At 53.3% G+C, this 17,483-nt stretch overlaps 5 protein-coding genes across 5 annotated transcripts; 3 read left to right on the top strand and 2 right to left on the bottom strand.

Annotated features, from left to right (window-relative positions):
- Positions 1-1,030: 1,030 nt before the first annotated feature.
- Positions 1,031-1,538, top strand: POSPLADRAFT_1036882 (hypothetical protein; the record flags this gene model as incomplete). Its single annotated transcript, XM_024477179.1, has 3 exons — positions 1,031-1,122; positions 1,176-1,188; positions 1,254-1,538. The coding sequence occupies 3 exons, from the start codon at positions 1,031-1,033 to the stop codon at positions 1,536-1,538; spliced, it is 390 nt and encodes a 129-aa protein (XP_024334188.1).
- A 607-nt stretch (positions 1,539-2,145) lies between these two features.
- Positions 2,146-4,578, bottom strand: POSPLADRAFT_1050064 (hypothetical protein; the record flags this gene model as incomplete). The annotated part of the gene is made up of 5 exons (XM_024479903.1): positions 2,146-2,162; positions 2,412-2,459; positions 2,592-3,969; positions 4,080-4,265; positions 4,336-4,578. 5 exons carry the CDS (start codon positions 4,576-4,578, stop codon positions 2,146-2,148), a joined length of 1,872 nt encoding a protein of 623 aa, XP_024334187.1.
- Positions 4,579-5,051: 473 nt separating this feature from the next.
- On the top strand, positions 5,052-7,533 carry POSPLADRAFT_1174440 (hypothetical protein). Its single transcript, XM_024488290.1, has 11 exons — positions 5,052-5,273; positions 5,543-5,668; positions 5,719-5,805; positions 5,860-5,941; positions 5,997-6,063; positions 6,115-6,314; positions 6,367-6,462; positions 6,513-7,084; positions 7,143-7,196; positions 7,253-7,263; positions 7,317-7,533. The coding sequence occupies exons 1-11, from the start codon at positions 5,070-5,072 to the stop codon at positions 7,438-7,440; spliced, it is 1,623 nt and encodes a 540-aa protein (XP_024334186.1). The 5' UTR covers positions 5,052-5,069; the 3' UTR covers positions 7,441-7,533.
- A 1,193-nt stretch (positions 7,534-8,726) lies between these two features.
- On the top strand, positions 8,727-11,480 carry POSPLADRAFT_1156589 (hypothetical protein; the record flags this gene model as incomplete). Its single annotated transcript, XM_024487082.1, has 17 exons — positions 8,727-8,897; positions 8,958-9,012; positions 9,130-9,156; positions 9,255-9,273; positions 9,328-9,357; positions 9,417-9,741; positions 9,800-9,920; positions 9,975-9,989; positions 10,045-10,091; positions 10,146-10,225; positions 10,292-10,325; positions 10,379-10,514; positions 10,567-10,768; positions 10,825-10,900; positions 10,977-11,004; positions 11,058-11,245; positions 11,310-11,480. 17 exons carry the CDS (start codon positions 8,727-8,729, stop codon positions 11,478-11,480), a joined length of 1,725 nt encoding a protein of 574 aa, XP_024334185.1.
- A 502-nt stretch (positions 11,481-11,982) lies between these two features.
- On the bottom strand, positions 11,983-16,495 carry POSPLADRAFT_1156975 (hypothetical protein; the record flags this gene model as incomplete). The annotated part of the gene is made up of 9 exons (XM_024487120.1): positions 11,983-12,038; positions 12,210-12,418; positions 12,573-12,654; positions 13,691-14,465; positions 14,566-14,969; positions 15,127-15,611; positions 15,663-15,687; positions 15,743-16,044; positions 16,092-16,495. 9 exons carry the CDS (start codon positions 16,493-16,495, stop codon positions 11,983-11,985), a joined length of 2,742 nt encoding a protein of 913 aa, XP_024334184.1.
- Between the last annotated feature and the right edge of the window lie 988 nt (positions 16,496-17,483).

The following is a 17,483-nucleotide window of genomic DNA, read 5'->3' as shown; positions in this document are numbered from 1 at the left end:
AATGTTCCCAATAATCTCTTCTTCGACCCCGCTGACCTTCGTTTCGAGCTTCGTCACACCGTACGCTTTATTACGGCTAAAATTAAGCTTGATTAAGGAGGAAGAATAAGGCTGTTCTATAATACTTTCCTTGAATGACAGGGCCCAAGGCAAGACTAAGGCCGCTTAAGAAATGTTGAGTGTTGCTGAGATCTGCCGGTGGATGGAGCGATGCGATTTACTGAAGTATTGTCCGAGAGCACACCTGGGGCCATACCATTGCGCTCCTAGGGCTGATCACAGTACGAATTCCAGCGCGGATTCCACGCTGTATCATTGGCTCAATGACCAAGCGTATGCGGCATTGTCCGTGCACTACCTAAAGGCTTACATAATGATAATATTCATCTCAATTACTGTTAGGGTTGCTCAAATCTCCGTTCGTTCGCGGAGCGCCCACCTCTTTTGGTAAGTATTTCTAGCCCTGACTGTGAGAACACCAAAAAAGCGGGCGCTCCGCGAACGAACCGAGCGAGCAACATCATCCATGATTCAATGCTCTGTGAAAAGTCCTTAGCAGTGCTTGTCAATGTCATGCTGAGGCACCCTGTGCTCAAGGGTTTATTTCATCCCCGAGGCAAGGATATTCGTCCGTTGGACCACGTCTAGCCCATGTTATTCGGCTCCCAAAATATAATCGCTTGCCGTGCGTATCACAGAAGCCCTATGGCTCCTCAGACATCCTTTTATTGATTCCCGAGGGCTCTTCTATTTCTTTAATCGGCATAGAAATGATTCTAGGTGGTATGCAGGTGACTGAAAAGACACTATCAGTATAAAGCGTTTAGCTATAGCTATACACGTCAATTCTTTACGTTTGGACGTCGCGAAGAGGCGGAGCATGGCCGACTTCGGTAGTCTCCAGAGATATTGTGGAATAAGGAGTGTCCAAACCTTGACCGTGTTCAGGTATATATACTCCACAGTACTTTCCATGTCGGCTCAGAGCAACCCCACACATCAGTCTTCAAACACACGCAACTCATTCAGCATGCAATTCCGTGCATTCGTCCTCGCCGCTCTCGCCAGTGCGCTGCTGTCCGCTGCAAATGTCGCGGCCAACCCTACTGTCCATCTCGTCGAGTGAGTGCTGCCACGTCGCAGTGCCTTATTCTCTTTTACTGACCGACTTTCAGCGGTGAAATCCAGGTATTGACGGACACCGCCGTACCTCTCTGACCACTTCTGCTCACCGCCCATTTGCTTCATTACAGGCCGAAGCCGTCGCGCTCGAGGCCCGCAGTGCGTGCGATGACGCTACTGAGATCGACATCAAGTTCGACATCAACCTCGACGGTGATACATTCGCCAAGTGCAACAATGTCAACTACCAGACGTGGAAAGCCTCGAGCACCCCGAGCGATTTCAACTGGTGCAGGACGGAGCTGTTCGCATGCAGCGGCACGCACTTTAGTGGCGTCTGCAACAGGGCCTCCGCATACTGTGAGGCAGCGCGCCAGTACTGCGCAACGCTGAAGGGAGACTTTGTGTGTTACTGATATGTAGCACGCTCTACATACTGAGTCATTCTGTACTGGGATGAGGATTTTCGCCGCGGAAGTCTCCTTCATATTAAACACTTGTCAGATGTGTCAGATAGTTACGGATATTGTGTAGCCGCTGTGCAGGTGTCGTTCAACACGGCATACACCCAATTTTCATATACGCCACTATTACCTTTCTGTGCTGTGGCGTTCGGCTTGAGTTAGCTATGACGGACAATTAGAAGATGTTTTATAGAAGAATGGTCAAAAGATCTTTGTATGCATCACGCAAAGTGAAACCTTTATTCACAAGCAAGAGAGGAAAGCGGATATAAAACTGGATTTGAGAAAAAGGCAAGGGAACAATGCATCACGTATGTCTATTCATTGAAGCTAATGCCAGCAGCGAGCTAGTCCTCGGTGCTCTTGCTTTCGTGAGGCGGGACTTTTATTGCCAGAAGACTAGATGTCAGCGACGTGATGATGCTTCGCCAGTACCAGTTCGAAACAAAAAATGATGTGTGTTAACACATCACGCTCTCAAACATGCTCACCAGTGAGTATATGCATGAAATGAATGTAATGGAGTGCCGTGGTAGTAAATGAGCCGTCGCTCAATGTGTCAAGCAGGTATTACAACTAGAGATTGAGTATAAGCACGAATCTTCCCTATGTCTAGGAGTTAAGGTCATAACAGTCGATTCCAAGCTTGATTAAGGGGGGGGAAATCAGACAGATGCAACAGACTTTCCTTGACCGTCAAGGGGCTAAGGCAAGATCTAGGCTGCTCACAAAATGTGGGGTGTTGCTGATGAGAGTTCAGGCTCTGCTGGACGGAGCTGCGCGAATTACTTAAGCAGTGCCTGGCCATTTTGTGAGGCTGCGCACCAGTCTCGACTCTACGTCCCCTATCGGTTGGCACGGTGCGTTTCCTACCTAGTGGGTCTGTTTGAAGCGACGTCTAATATCATGTAATGCGTCCGACAGTACACGGCATTGCTCTCTCGATCTTCCACTCTAGTGTTCATACAACACCAGATTCAGATGGGACAACATCCGATCTCATACCTTCCGCGAGGCTCCTAGGGTCTACTACCCACAGCGCCGCCTTCTCCGCCAACATACCACTCGCGTCCTCTAGTCCATCTGTGGGTCCCGAGCCATATTCGTTCGAGCCGCCCGCCGACCCAGTTTCTCGCAGAATCGCCTTCACGCTCGTTTTGTTCGCCGTCAGCGTCGTCCACCTGCGCACCGCACCCCACAGCACACTCTGCATCGTGTGCGCCGTCAGCCGAGGATTTGCACGAGTCACGGCAGCCCGCGGGATCACGTCGGCATCTGCATCTCCCTGCCCATCTGTGTCTCCTTGCCCGTCAGCTTCACCGTCCCCACCCGCACCGCTCGCCTCGCGCAGGTCTGGGATGGTCTCCAGCGCGAGCACCCTCCGGCATGCACATGCAAGATGGTGGAAGAAGGGGGATAACAGGCATCCGTCCGCGTCCGCCGGCGGCTCCAGCGCAGCGTCGGGCTCCGTGGCCGGGAACATGCGCACCGGCAGTAACGGGAGGAAGCCTCGCGGGTAGCGCGAGCCGCGCCAATACGCCTCCTCCGCCTCCTCTATGCTGAGCGGCGGGGACGCGTGATCGGGGAAGAGTGCAAGTGCGCGGCGCTGCTCGGCAGGGCCCCCGATCTTCGACAGCACGATGCGCAGAAACCGGTCGCGTGCGTCGGGCGTCGTCCAGAACTCCACCGGCGGGCATGCATGTCGACCGGACGCGTCGACAGGCTGGGGCACAAGTGCGCACAGGCGGTCGTGCATCTCCTGGATCAGCCCGCGCTTTGCTTCCTGCAGCGCCTGCGTCGCGAGGGCGCGTGCGTGCTTCCCAATACCTTCCTCGCTGCCGTCAAAGTCGGGCCCTTTGAGCACGCCGTTGCGTTTCTTTTTCCACTCGCGGTACTCGGGTGGCGGCTCGTAGCGCGCATCGGCTTCCGCCGCGGAGTGTGGTGGCGGGGCGTGCGTGATGTCAGAGACGAGCGCGATGAGTATGGACAAGTCGAGATTGATGCGCAGTGTGGGCTCGAGGCGACGAGAAGGCGGCGGGGCAGCCACTTGGGGGATGGCATTCGCGTCGCGCTCGCCTAGCTGGACATCGATTCCCATCGCACGCAGCGTATCAATGGTCTGTGCTATGCGCGGGTCATGCTCCTTCGGGTTTTCTGGCGCAGGGTCGAGGCGTGTTAGGCGGAGGTTGACAATAGGTAGTACGTTGGTGCCGGGAAGAGGGTTCTGCGCCGCAGCAGACAGCAGTGCACGGCCTCTACTGAGAAGGGAGTTGTCGAACTCGGTTTGGGCGAGGGTAGGTGGGGTGTCAGGATCGTCCGAGCCCTCACTTGAGTCGGTAAGATACGAGTCGATTTCGCGAAACTCGGCCAACATACGCGAGTTCTTGATACTATGGAAGGATTCGCATTGAGCATTTCCAGATACAGGTGAAGTTGGCAAACTCACGTATTGATGCGGATCCATCGGCGGCCGTTTTCTGCGATCACGTCTACTTTGATGCCTGGCGGCTTATGCGCACTGCGCCGATGGGATTCACCCTGCGGGGCATTGTCGTTGTACGTGCGCCATATGGCAGTGATAGGTGGCGGAGCAAGCAATACTTCGTGCCATACTGCGATTAAATACGGAGCATTTGTGGACAGCGGCGGGAGCGAAACACTCTTTGGGTCAGCGAGGAACTACTGAGGGCGATACTGTCAACTCTATGTATGGGCATGTCAAGCTGAAGCAGCAACAACGCTCATATACCTTCTCCAGGACTTCGAGATCTTGCTTGATTGCATCCCTCAGTGCGCGTATGCCAGGTACCGACTCCTGTCCGCTTTCCTTGGCGCTATCATATGACGAGTCTAGGATTGGAGGTTTAAAGATCACCGGCGCATAGCGGGACATATCCTCCAGTATGTGTTGAAGATGAGATCGCAACGCATGTAGCTCTGGATGAGCATCATTTTGAATGTTCGTCTCTAAGGCGCCAAGTTCCTTCGACATGGTACTCCCGAGGGCGATGAATATCAACTAATCGTCGTGTAGAGCCTGCAAATAATGGTCAGACGGCGAGCCCGGTGTGTACAGAGTTACCGTAACATACCAGGCTCTATGCAAGCTCGAACGACAATGGTTCAAGATCAAGAAAGCGAACACGTCGCAAGTGGCTGCTGCAGTGGGCGTCCCGCCCGGGCAGGGATTTTAACTTTGGACCGTACACCTTCACGTGCGCAATGATCTTATGATTGCAGATTGGACAACGTCTCAGGACTCGGCTTTTACTGGATGTCAAACTCAGTGGAAAGGTGTAGTATAATGTTACTGCAGTGTGAAGGATAACAGTAGATTGCAAGCAAGCGCATATAAGCGCCCGTTGCGTCCTCGATCATGTACATGACCTCCAGCCTCTCCCGCGCCCGGTCGGATCATGGCGTCCCCGACGTCGGCAACGGCGAGCGTCTCTCACAAAACGGTGTTGAAGACCTACCACCACCATGCTCGCAAGGCGGTGCCTGTCGTTCTCCCGCCCAGCGCACGCGCGCAGTTTATCGACTCGTGCATCCGCAATCCTCTCTGCGCTAGACATACCCATTGACAAGGAACTGGCTGGTGTGTACCATGGAGAGTGGACGGGATCCGGCGACCTCTTGGAGAGCAAATGCCCCACGACCGGCGAGGTTTTGGCGCGTGTACGCTCGGTGAGTACCTCACTTAGTATTGTTGGGAAGTGAGGCCACCCCGCGTCAAGGTGCTCTAGACATCGTATTTCACGTCATTCTGCAATCATGCGACAGGGTTGAGAAGATCTGTGGTGTTCGGTCTGATACGTGGAAGATTTACTCAATATAGCTCGCGACGTCCTCACTCGAGTCACCTTGAGCTACCTTCGAGTTAACGCCAGTCTCATAACGTGCTGCTACTGGGTGTTATTGGAAGACTGTTCTCTGAGACTTACAGAGGCGTCTAGGCTTCGCCTGAGGAGCTGCACGCTGCCTTGCATAAGTCGCGCGAGGCGTATCAAGTGTTCAGGTCTATTCCAGCACCCAAGAGAGGCGAGATATTGCGCCAGATCCGCGTAGCATTGGCTTCCAAGGTGCGTAGGTAAACTCGACGCGCTGGTCAATAACTCAGTCCGAACAACAGCGAGATGAGCTCGGCGCCCTTGTATCTCTCGAGATGGGAAAAATCAGAACCGAGGGCGTCGGGGAGGTACAGGAGTTTGTGGACATTGTGAGCATTCGCGTGGATGCTGAGTGGGTCATGAAATGCTGAGGCAATGGAGAGGCCGATTATGCAGTCGGCCTATCGCGAATGATGAATGGCAGACTCGTTGCTTCTGAACGTCCGGGGCACAGCATCCTCGAAGGTGCGCTGTGTCCTCTCTCACGTTTACAGCACCCCTCAGTCTTTCTTCTGCTCAGTCCCGAACCCGCTCGGAGTTGTTGCAGTACTGTCTGCTTTCAACTTCCCCGTCGCTGTATACGGATGGTATGCTTCATAGCCATGCATACCTCAAATTGCCGTTCACGCTCTCTGCAGGAATCTTGCTCTGTCGTTAGCAGCCGGCAATGCTACGCTGTGGAAGCCGTCCCCGAGCACGCCGCTGTGTGGTATTGCAGTTACCAAGATCGTGTCCGGAGTATTGGAGCGGAACGGGGTGCCTGGCGCCGTGGCTGGTCTCGTCACCGGCGATAAGGACGTGGGTGCTGGTATTGTGGAGAGCCAGGATGTCGACATGGGTGAGTGCTTATTTACCTCGTACGCCCCATCGCATATACAAACATTGTACAGTGTCGTTCACGGGCAGTGAGGCAGTTGGTCGTCATGTCGGCAAGGTCGTCCAGTCGCGCTTCGGCAAGGTTCTCCTTGAGCTCGGTGGAAACAACGGTGCGCAGCCTCTCTTTTGAGCCTCCTACGGCGTGTCTGACCCAGCACAGCCGTGATCGTCATGCCCGACGCGGACCTCAGCCTCGCTGTGCCTGCCGTCTTCTTCGGTGCGGTCGGCACTGCAGGGCAGCGCTGCACGTCCACGCGTCGGCTCTTCCTGCACCGCGCTATCGCACCCGAGTTCCTCTCGCGCCTGCGCGCGCTCTACGCCTCGCTCCTCCCCGGCGACCCGCTGGCCCCGAGCACGCTGCTTGGGCCTCTGCACACGCGCGCGGCGGTGGGCGTGTACTCCGACGCCGTCGCGCGGCTGCAGACCGTAGGCGCGGAGATCCTGACCGGCGGCGCGCGGTACGACGGCGCGGCGCTGGGGAGCCCGCTGGACGGCGGCAACTTCGTGCAGCCGACGATCGCGGTGCCGCCGACGGTCGATATGGGCGACGCGGTGTGGCGGACGGAGACGTTCGCGCCGGTGCTGTGCGTGGGCGTGTTCGACGCGCTGGAGGAAGCGATCGCGTGGAACAATGGGGTGCCGCAGGGGCTCAGCAGCAGCTTGTGGACGCGTGATCTGCGGAACGTCGGGAAGTGGATCGGCCCGGCGGGGTCGGACGCGGGGATTGTGAACGTGAGTGATGCATGCGCGTGCTTGGAGTGACCTTGTGTTGCTGATCGCGCATGAGCAGGTCAATGTGGGGACGAGCGGCGCGGAAATTGGAGCTGCATTTGGTGGAAACAAGGTGAGTAGACAATATTAGCAGGATCCGCGCCTCATTCTTAAAACGCGTTATAACAGACCACAGGCTGGTGAGTGCAGTACGCTTACATCGTGCTGGACATGCTCTGATGTGATATTACAGGGGTCGCGAGTCGGGCGGTGACGCGTGGAAGCAGTATGTGCGCTGGAGCGCATGCACGATTAACTTCTCGGACGAGGCACCGCTTGCGCAAGGCGTGCAGTTCCCATCGGAGTCGACTGCTTAATGCTATCCTCGTTAGTGATGATCGCGGGCTCTTACGTGGTGTACGGATGTGTAAAGTCCAGTTCAATTAAAATTGACACTGATTGTAGATCAATACTCTATGTGTCTGGAATATTTACACCTCTATCGGTGTCGTGGAATCCTTTCCTAAGAAAGTTCTCAGAAATGTGGTTGCAAGGGCACAACGCGACTGGATCACGGTCATGTGACCGCGTCTTTCGGCGCGCGTACTCGCTTGATTTTCATCAATCAAAAAAGGAATTTCATCTATATCCGGGTCTGTGACCAACCCCGCAGACCGTGAAAGCCGGTTTCCGATTCACTCCATCATCTCTTGACAGATGCTGACATTTAAAATCCGACAAATACTGGCAGAGATGCTGCCGTTACTTCCCTCGGCCCCTCGGTATTGCCTATGTTCGCGGAGTCGGAGAGAAACAACCTCCGCGAGAGATTGAGGCGTGTGCTGCCTTCTTGCGGACCTTCGCAGGCGTTTGTTCGCACTTCCAGCCACCCATTCAGTGTTCAGTTTTTGGTCTGCACATGGCGCTAGTATGTGGCGCTGACAGGAGTGTGGCCTCAAGGCACCTCGAGGCAAGGAATATACCATTCTGCGTAGCGTTTGCCACGCTTTTCAAGTTCGCGCGAACGCGGCTCAAACCTTAGACGCCTTCTCCATGACAAAGCTGATAAGCGGCGACGACAGGAAGGTCTCTCTGCTTCTGCAGGATTTTCGGATCTGTGATATACTGTGGGCATGTTGTCATCTCTGCTGGCTCTTCTTTTCCTCTACGTACATGGAAGAATGACTGCGATGTAGAGCTTTCCCACCGTTCGCTGTAGGCGCGCGGACTATCACAGACTGGTCGCCCTGAGTGACCGGACTGGCCACTGGTAACAGTTTGTGCGTGCTTAGGATGGTCTTACGTTGACCGAACGAGCTCATCTGACCAATGGTGCTTATGTGCCGATGGCGGCATCGCGACATGTTCTCCCGCTACCGTCAGCGTCCGCCTTGTGATAGCCTTGTCGGACTGTTATTGCCTTATATACATACAAAATCTCATCCTGGGCGTGTGACTGCCACAGGGCGTCTCACAGAAGGCCATGGACGCAGCTGTGATAAAGATCGGATCGGGGAGGTTGTCACCACGTGCCCACGCTAAAACGCGGGGAAATCCCACTTTCGACCCTCCCGCGGTATATAGCCCGCAATGGCGACCGTGGCATTTCTTTCCCTACCCCCCACACGACATTGTCGTTCTTGTCCCTCTCGTTATCGCAGAGATGGCTGAAATTCATGGCCCGGGAGGTCCCCCACCTCATATTCCTGACGACCTCACTGTTGCGCAGTTCATGCTTGATGTGGATCATGAATCGAGACCAGTTCGACCCGAAGCGCAGGCAAATCCATGGATGATAGAGGACGCGACAGGGAGAGCGATACGGTTTGCAGAGGTATGCGCGCTCACGTAGGATCCGTGAAGCGAGCATGTCTAACGCGTGTGCGTGGTGGAGGTCCGTGAAAGAACGCACGGCATGGCGAACGCGCTGTATTCGCGGTGGAAGCTTGGTGAGCTCTGAGTGCCTTAGCAGTATGCTTTTACTGAACAGAGCGCTACAGAGGAGGATGATGTCGGTAAGGCCGCCTGCATCACTGATACTGTGTCTCGCTGAGGCACGCTGTTAGTTTGTATATACAGCCCAAATCATGTCGGTACGTCATATGTCTTTGAATCCTATCGCTACAGCCTTTCTCTGTGCGATCGTGTGTTGGGGCAACATCTTATACTGATCCTCTGGTGATCTCGCTAGACTATGCCATTGCGGTCTGGTAATTCGCAAGTGCCTTGCCTGGTATTCATTGGGGTTGAGAGTTTTCACACAGGGCGGTGCACAGACTAGGTGCCATCATTACGTATGTATGGCCAGTGGTTCCCATCGGTATTCGCATGCTGAGGATATACCACGACTTAGGGCAGCAAACCCCGCCTACTTGGTCGGCGAGCTCGAATACCAAATGTCGATAACCAAGGCCAAGCTGCTCATTATTCACCCCTGGAGTCTCGCCGTCGGCCTTGAGGCTGCACGCGCCGCGGGGCTTCCGGCCGATCGCATAGTCCTCTTCGACGCGCTGTACGACGCAGCGCCGACCCTTGGTTCGTACCCTACAATTAGCCAGCTCGTCGCAGAGGGCCTCGCGAAGCCAACGTGCTTCTATGAGCGGCGGCTGCGCCCGGGCGAGGGCAAGACGAAGCTCGCGTTCCTGAGCTTTTCGAGCGGGACGACGGGGAAGCCGAAGGTAGGCGTATAGCCTTTGAAGTATGCCTGCAAGTGCTTGCCTACGCTAAGTTATATAGGCCGTCTGCATCCCGCATTATGGGCCCATTGCGAACGTGGTGCAAATGACCCACCTAGCGAACCTCCAGACGCTACCTTGGGATGAGCGGAAGTGGCGGCCAGGCGACGTCTGTTTAGGAGGTGATGAGTATTGCCTTACTTGATGAATGTGGAATGTCCTAACTGGTTTTGTAGTCTTACCATTCTTCCGTATGTCGTCCGTTTCTAGAGCCCACATCACGTGTCACTCAAAGGGATCGTGCAGACATTTATGGGCTCGTCGTTATCATGCATTTCCAGATGTTCTGTGGAGTGCGTCATATAGCACTGATCGCGCTAGCCGTACATTAACAACATCACGCCCAGACGACATTAGTTGTCATCCCAAAGTTCAACTTTGTAGACATTCTCAAGAGCATAGAGCGCTATCACATAAACCAACTACCGTGTGTGCCTGGTCTCGTCCACTTTTCTGGGTTCTGACAGTTGATGCGCTTTACTTTGTCAAATAGTGTCGTACCACCAATGGTAGTCTTGCTGTGTAAGGTAAGGTCGAGATGTGAATTGTGTATTGCAAATATCCACACACTGCCTGTTAGCACCCAGCTGTGAAACAGCACGACCTTAGCTCCGTTCGCGCGGTCATGAGCGGCGCCGCACCCCTTTCCGCGGAACTAATCCATCAGCTGTCCCAAGTCCTGCCCAAAATTCATATCGGACAGGGGTACGGTACGCGTCCCCGACCCTGCCCTCTGATCTGTGTCTTGGGTTTCTGATGCGCGTGTAGGCATGACGGAGACGTGCACGACAGTCTCGTTCCCGCAAATCGAGCAGAGGATTTGCACGCCGGGTAGTGCTGGGCGCCTCGTCCCCGGTATTGTCGCGCGCGTGGTTAAGCCTGACGGCTCACTCGCCGGGCTCAACGAGCCCGGGCAGCTTGTTGTGAAAGGGCCTGCGATGGCGCTGCGTTACATGAACAACGATGATGCGTGCGTTAGCCGCCCTATGTTTGCGTATGTCCTTGTGTGCTCACCTGGTCCGGCAGTACGCGGGAAACGTTTGTCGATGGGTGGGTTTACACGGGGGACGAAGTGACCATCAACGAATCGGCGGAGCTGTTCGTCGTCGACCGTATCAAGGTGTGTCAGCATTCTCGACGTCCTGTGCTCTCGACGCTATACTTATCTCTCCCTATAGGAGCTACTCAAGGTCCGAGGCTTCCAAGGTTCGTATGCGGGCCTCTTCGATATTTTCATGTGTTGAGGTTTTATCGTACAGTTGCGCCCGCGGAGCTGGAGGGGCACCTTCTGGATCACCCGGACGTGTCTGACGTATGCGTCGTTGGCGTGCCGGATGACTACAGCGGGGAACTGCCGCTTGCGTTTGTCGTGCCGAGCGCGCCGGCGCTCGAGCGCATGAAGAAGGATTCCGCCGAGGCGGGGAGGGTGAAGGCGTCCATCAAGAAGGTGCGTGCTTTCTGTCTAGCATCCGACAATGTTGACCAAGTAGTGACTGATGTTCATCGTATAGCACGTCACCGATGTGAAGGTGCATTATAAGCGGCTGGCGGGTGGCGTTGAGTTCATCGATGTTATCCCGAAGAACCCGAGCGGGAAGCTGCTACGACGTGTACTGCGCGACCGTGCAAAGGAGATGAAGGCGCAAGGCCTCCTGACGGACGCAGATAAGGCTAAGCTCTAGCGCAACGTATCTTATTGTCAGCGTGGATATAATGGAGATTTTGTTTCATTGGCTTCACCGTTTTGAACCTTTGCTGTCAAAAGGACTTGAATATCTGCATCTGTCTGTTATGGGATGATTGGGTACATTCACAGGTGCATTCTTTCATTGATATTCCTGTTGTCTACACTTTCTACAAGGTGAGAGAGTCAGGTTTGATTGAATTGGGATCGAGCAGATATGACATGACACTCCCAGCTGGAGTGTTTCGCGTCCGTAGATTAGTACAACCCATCACCGATGTCGAAATGTTCTAAACATTCTTGCAAATTCTCGGCTGAATAGTAAATGTGCTATTCTACAGCGTGCAAGTGAGTTCCGCTAGATGCGCTTAAGTTGTAACACGAGGGCCTTCAATGCTTGTATACTTCCGGTGCAAACTCATAGCAGCGAGAATTATTCCTGAGACGTAGACGGTGCGAGACGTCAATTTAGCTTGCTGTGTTGAGTGGTTATTGCAGTATTATTCTGAATGATTCTGAACAACTCTGTTACGGGGAAAGACAAGGAGCGCGATGCCTGCAGAAACAAAGCTGAAAGGTTACTAGTGCGTGGACTAGTTCCTCGACCACTCTGAGTTGGTTTTAGAGATGTCGTGCGTGACAAACAGGCATTGTGGCGGTAGGGGTACGAGCTTCCTTCGAGTCACGCGCGGCTATGTATGTTTGCCACTAATCAAATCCTGGTTACCTTGCGAACTTGACATAGTGTGCTTATATACCTCGAGCGTGCAAGCGTGGCCGACAAGGCACCCCCAGCCTCGCCATTTTTGGAAACCTCGTGCGACCTTTGACCCTTGCGACAAACTGAGGTCAAGATTAAGGACCTGGCCAGGAGACCACGAGCCTTGCGGGGCACGCGAGATATTACAAGGGCCTCGCGCGATTTTGATACGTTTGCTAATGCAGGTCTCCTGTCATTACCCTTGGCCATAAGCGTAACGTCACGTACGCGAAGAGTCACAATACTGATGCTCAGCCGCGTACCATGACGACGTACTACTGTCTGCATTGATGCGTTGCTGTTCTCCCGAGGCCGCTGAGCGATTCGTACTATTGATAGTTGGTCAAAACCTCGAAGTGCACGCATACGTTATCTAGTCCAACAATCGAATGGTAGCCATCTATATGTGTTTCTACAGACAACATATCATATCATAACTACGAGGAATGCGTAGCACGTCCCGAGTGTCAAGTGCAGCTCCGGAGGACAGCTGTGGCGTTGTATAAATGTCCACTTGGGCAGACTCGACATAGTTTGTCCAAGCCGGATACTTCGCTCTCGCGTACACGCAGAGAGCATCCCCAGGCCTGAACGATTCCAACCACTCCCTGAGATCTTCCGTTGCTTGCTTCACATCCCACGTGATCACGTGCGTACACCACTGCGAGGACGCCTGCACGTTGTGTTGGATTACGCGCCGGTTTATAGTGCGCCCTTGCTGCCAGCCGCCCGCTTCGAACCATGTATAGGAATAAGCGTACGTGCCCTTTCCGTCACGTTCATCGCTCCATCCTAGTACGATGTGGTAAGTTGGACGGCATCACTGCACGCCAATTGACATACCTTGATCATGAGAGCGTATCGTGAAAACCATTTTGCACAGCTTGTCTTCGATAACCGCTTTCAGATAAGGATCGCTGTCATCTTGAGGTTGCCAGTTGCGCAATATTAAACTCTTCTTCACAGAGTGTGAATAGTGCTTGCTGTAATCTAGAAGTTGCAACAGGTCAGTAAAAGCGGTATTGAAACTCGGTACTCCAAAATGGGCGAACGCACCAACATCATGAGTACCCTCGCATGGAATAGGATGATAGTCTTGGGTCCTGAATTTGAACAGCGGGAACCACGGCTTCTCGGTGGCCCAACTGAGGTCCTTCCAATGACGCAGCTTCCCGGTGCTTGACCCTCCTTGCAATAGTGCACCGACAACGTCTGGATCTTGAAGTGTGAATGCTATCTCGAGCGGTGTCAGTCCCAAGCAGTTCGCCATGTTGGGATCGCAGCCCGTCTCGAGAAGAGTGCGGAGCGTGCTTGTGCGGCGTAGTGCATAGCTGTCGAGCCATCGCGAGACCTCGCATTGACATTCATCCTGTCGAGTACCTGCGATAGCATAGAAGATCGATTGTTGAAGGCCATCTGGAAGATGAGCGAATCGCCAAAGCGACCACCGGGAAGTTCGAGTCGGGCGCCGGCACGAACAAGTAAAGTGAACATTTCATCGTGCCCATACTCGATAGCCAACCATAGGGCAGAAATAGGGTCGCCCGCTATGTGATGTTTCGACGTAACCTTGTCGCAATCAACACCTAAATTTAGGAGAGATTCCGCCATAGTGAGATTGGCGGAGAATACTGCGAGCATGAGGAAAGAACCGTAATTGGAGATGTCGCTGTCGAGCTCCTCCAGAAGATGTGGATGGGTGTCGCCAAGTTTGCGGATTGTGTGCACGAGTCCATGGCGCAGAAGCAAGGCGATGGGCCCGCAGGATAGTGGAATGTAGTAAAGAGAATGGCGGGACACGAAATCAAGAAGACACTTGGAACGGATTTGATTAAATCTCGAATCCGGAAGGAAAGTCAGTACATCTTGCGCCAGTTCAGGGCGGGCGATCTCGATTTCTCTGACATGATCGAGCCAATGAGTGAAGGCGTAGGTGACAAAGGGATGTGTGATGCAGTCGTTTCCTGAGGTATAGGTGAATTTGAAGCTGCGCCGTGCGAGAGAAGGTCGCTCTGCGCCTTCGTTTGCCATGTTAGGTTCCGCAAGGGTGACATCATCCTCTTCATGAAGGCCGTACAAAGATGTGTCCGTTCCGTCATCTTCTTCATCAATGCCGCACCAAGATGCATCCGTTCCGTCATCCTCTTCATCAATGCCGTACCAAGATGCGTCCGTTCCGTCTTCGCACAGAAACTCATCTTCCAATGCGTAGAATCCGATGCACTTGAATGCGGTATTTGCGGAGAATGCGTGTGCCTCATCTAGCGAGACGTTACAATGGACAGATCGACCCGAGAGGAGGTATTCCTAATGAAGTACAGACCTTGAGATATTGCCTATGCGAATCAGAGTGAATATCACCGACCTTTACAGAATAGTGCGACAAGGTCAACGCATCAGTACGAACATTGTGGTGAACGAGAGCACCGCAAGTCTTCAGGATCGACTCCCCAGAGACCTCAATCGACGCGGACCAGATGTCTGAAGATTCCCATGTCGATTCATCCTCCTCAGCGATGATAGCATCCGCAATCTCAGATAGTGGGAGAGGGCGGTGGGCAGAAACCAAAAGCTTCAAGACATTTTGGAGTAACGTCATGTCATCCTTCTGGCTAACACCGTCCAATATTCTCTCGTATGTGGCATCGAGACCCTTCGGAAGGCTGTTCAAAGCGTCGTTGAATGCTTTCGCTGTGCGACATGCGTCCAGACGGTCAAGCTGAATATCTATCCAGCGAAATCTAGTTGTCGACAGGTGAGCGATGGTGTGCTACCCGCCAGAGCATCATAATAGACCCGCACATTCCATCTGCCTCGTTTATAAGCTTCTCGATCCCACGTGATCGCAATTCTTGCGGAAATTTGGAAATGTTTGAACGCGTACGCATTGCCTTTGAGACATAACGCCGAAAATCTTCCCCCATGAGGCTGGTCACGTCGTGAAGCGAGATCGTGGAGAATTTCGTGAAGGCCGTGGCGATATCGCGATCGTAACGCGATGTCACGCATAGATGAAGTGTGGGATTCTTCGCCAGCTCGCAAAGAATCGGCAACAGGCCTTCTCTTGAATCGCATTCATCAAGTGCGTCGATGACGATGACGACTTGTTGAGTCCCTATTGCCTTGACTAGCAGTGTCTCGTGCAAAGCGTGGATGTGACTGGGAGGAGGCAAACCGTCGCGTATGCGTATAAAGGCCTCAGTAAAGGTCTCCGTGCATTCCTGGTCTGACATCCTTCGAACAAGCTGATGGGTCAGGGTACGCATCAGCACTGCAGGATCCTTGCTGCTTGGATCACTGAAGTCGCAGAAGAAATAGGCAAGACGAGCATTGCCCGATAGCCCTTGCAACTTTTGTATAATAGTAGACCTATCAAAACCGTGAGGTGGTAGAAGGATGTTGTGTTGTCGAGAAACATACGCTAGTATTGTCTTCCCACTTCCAGCTGTACATATCGATGAGCATCCTTTGGAACCTTCATCATATGCATAAGCACTCACGTATTCCATGGAGCCACAACAGGGATCCTTCTCTCCGCGTCCAGTCTGTGTAGGATTTGTGTACGAAAAACCACTTCACTGTGTTGCTATCGCGCTTCTGAATGGCTGTGTCGAGCTTTCCTTCCAGACTTTGAAGAGGAGACAGCCAGTCTAGCAGCTTTGATTTGCCTAATGCCATAAGATGGGGTTGAGTTGAATTAGTTATGAACCAAGACCAGCTGACGCCAGGCAGAATGGTATACCACCGAAGCATCCCTCCCTTGTCATCGACTGAACCGTGGAAGATAGGCTTGCAGTAATCCCTCTACAGGCAATGAACACGAGTTATATCTGGTATAGGAATACGCACATTGTGATGCTAAGGAGTATATGATGGTCTTTCAATTTGTTCTCTTTGAGCGGCCATTTCAGGCGAGCACGAGTCGTTTGGGGCGTGGGTGTCTTGTATGAGATATCAAGCTCTGTCTCCAGTCGAGTGAGCATGACGTTGCAGTCATATAATGCACCACCCGGAGACATGAGACTGCTCAAGAGCTGCTGAGTAGGGCCGCAGAGATCCCCGTTTGATACTGATCGAAGCGCGTCGCTTCCAAGCTTGAGGGAGTTCTCTATGCCCTTCAACTTCTCCTGGAGTGTGATATAGGCCTTATCAGCGTTAGCCACAGATTGAGCGTACTCAAAAATACGCTTGCCAATCTCAGCAGTGAGCTGAACGAGATCTATGGCGGCAGCGGCAGTGTTGAACGGGTCCATGATGGGTCAGTGACTTGGCAAGACGGCCGCCATTCGAGCTTAAATACGCGAACTGAGGTGCAGAAGAAGCCGAGGCAAGCGTCTCCGAGATTCGGTTCGGTCCAGGTCCGGGACCCTCAGGCCGTGAACCTGGGCCTGAACCTCCAACGATGGCCTCAGACCGGACCTGAACGTGGACCAAACCTGCCGAACGGGTTCAGCAGGTCCGGTCCGGGTTCGAACTGCTATTGAACCAGTAAGAGATGTATCAGAGTAAGAATTAATATATACTTACCTAGGGTGTTTGGGCTTTTCGAGCATGCGCTACAAATGACGAGTGAGCAACATCTCGACCTTTCTGGGCGAGCGCGCACTGTTTCCCAAGCATTAGTGATGCTCACCCCGCCATCCATTGGGAGACGCCGCTCCCTGTCCACATTGGGCTACTATTCTTGTCTGCACCGCTACTATTAGCGATATATCTCGTTCACTTGGTCCTCGATTCAATCCGGGTTTGAACCAGATGGCCTGCTCATGTGCATGAGCCGCCAACCGAACTTGCCGCCCTGATTCCCGAACCTGAACCTAGGTTCGGTTCAGCTGGTTCACGGGTCAGAATCGGGTTCATTCTGAACGTTGAACTTCGGAGACGCTAGAAACGAGCGCTATTGTGCCATCGTTGAACGTTGAACTGCAGGCGACATGAAACCACATGATCCAAGACAAGTACCTCATCATGCTATTGCGAGCCTGCAGGTGGCACACGAAAGCGGCTTGATTCAAGACACTCAAAGAAGTTAGAACATCAGGAACGGCTTCCCACCAAAATAATAATGTATATAGATCACGCACAGATTGCATTGTGGTCTTAATGCATTTCGAATCACAAAGCAATCCTAAGGCTGTCCGCTTTTCTCATGTTCGGCTTGCTGTCGCCCTGATATTTCACATGGTCTAGCATATTGACATGAATCAACGTGTCAGCTGGCTAGCAGTATATGAAATCGCT

Source organism: Postia placenta (assembly GCF_002117355.1).
Source record: "Postia placenta MAD-698-R-SB12 unplaced genomic scaffold POSPLAscaffold_18, whole genome shotgun sequence".
In the NCBI taxonomy this organism is placed as follows: Eukaryota; Fungi; Basidiomycota; class Agaricomycetes; order Polyporales; family Adustoporiaceae; genus Rhodonia; species Rhodonia placenta.
This window is presented reverse-complemented; position numbering and strand designations above follow the sequence as displayed.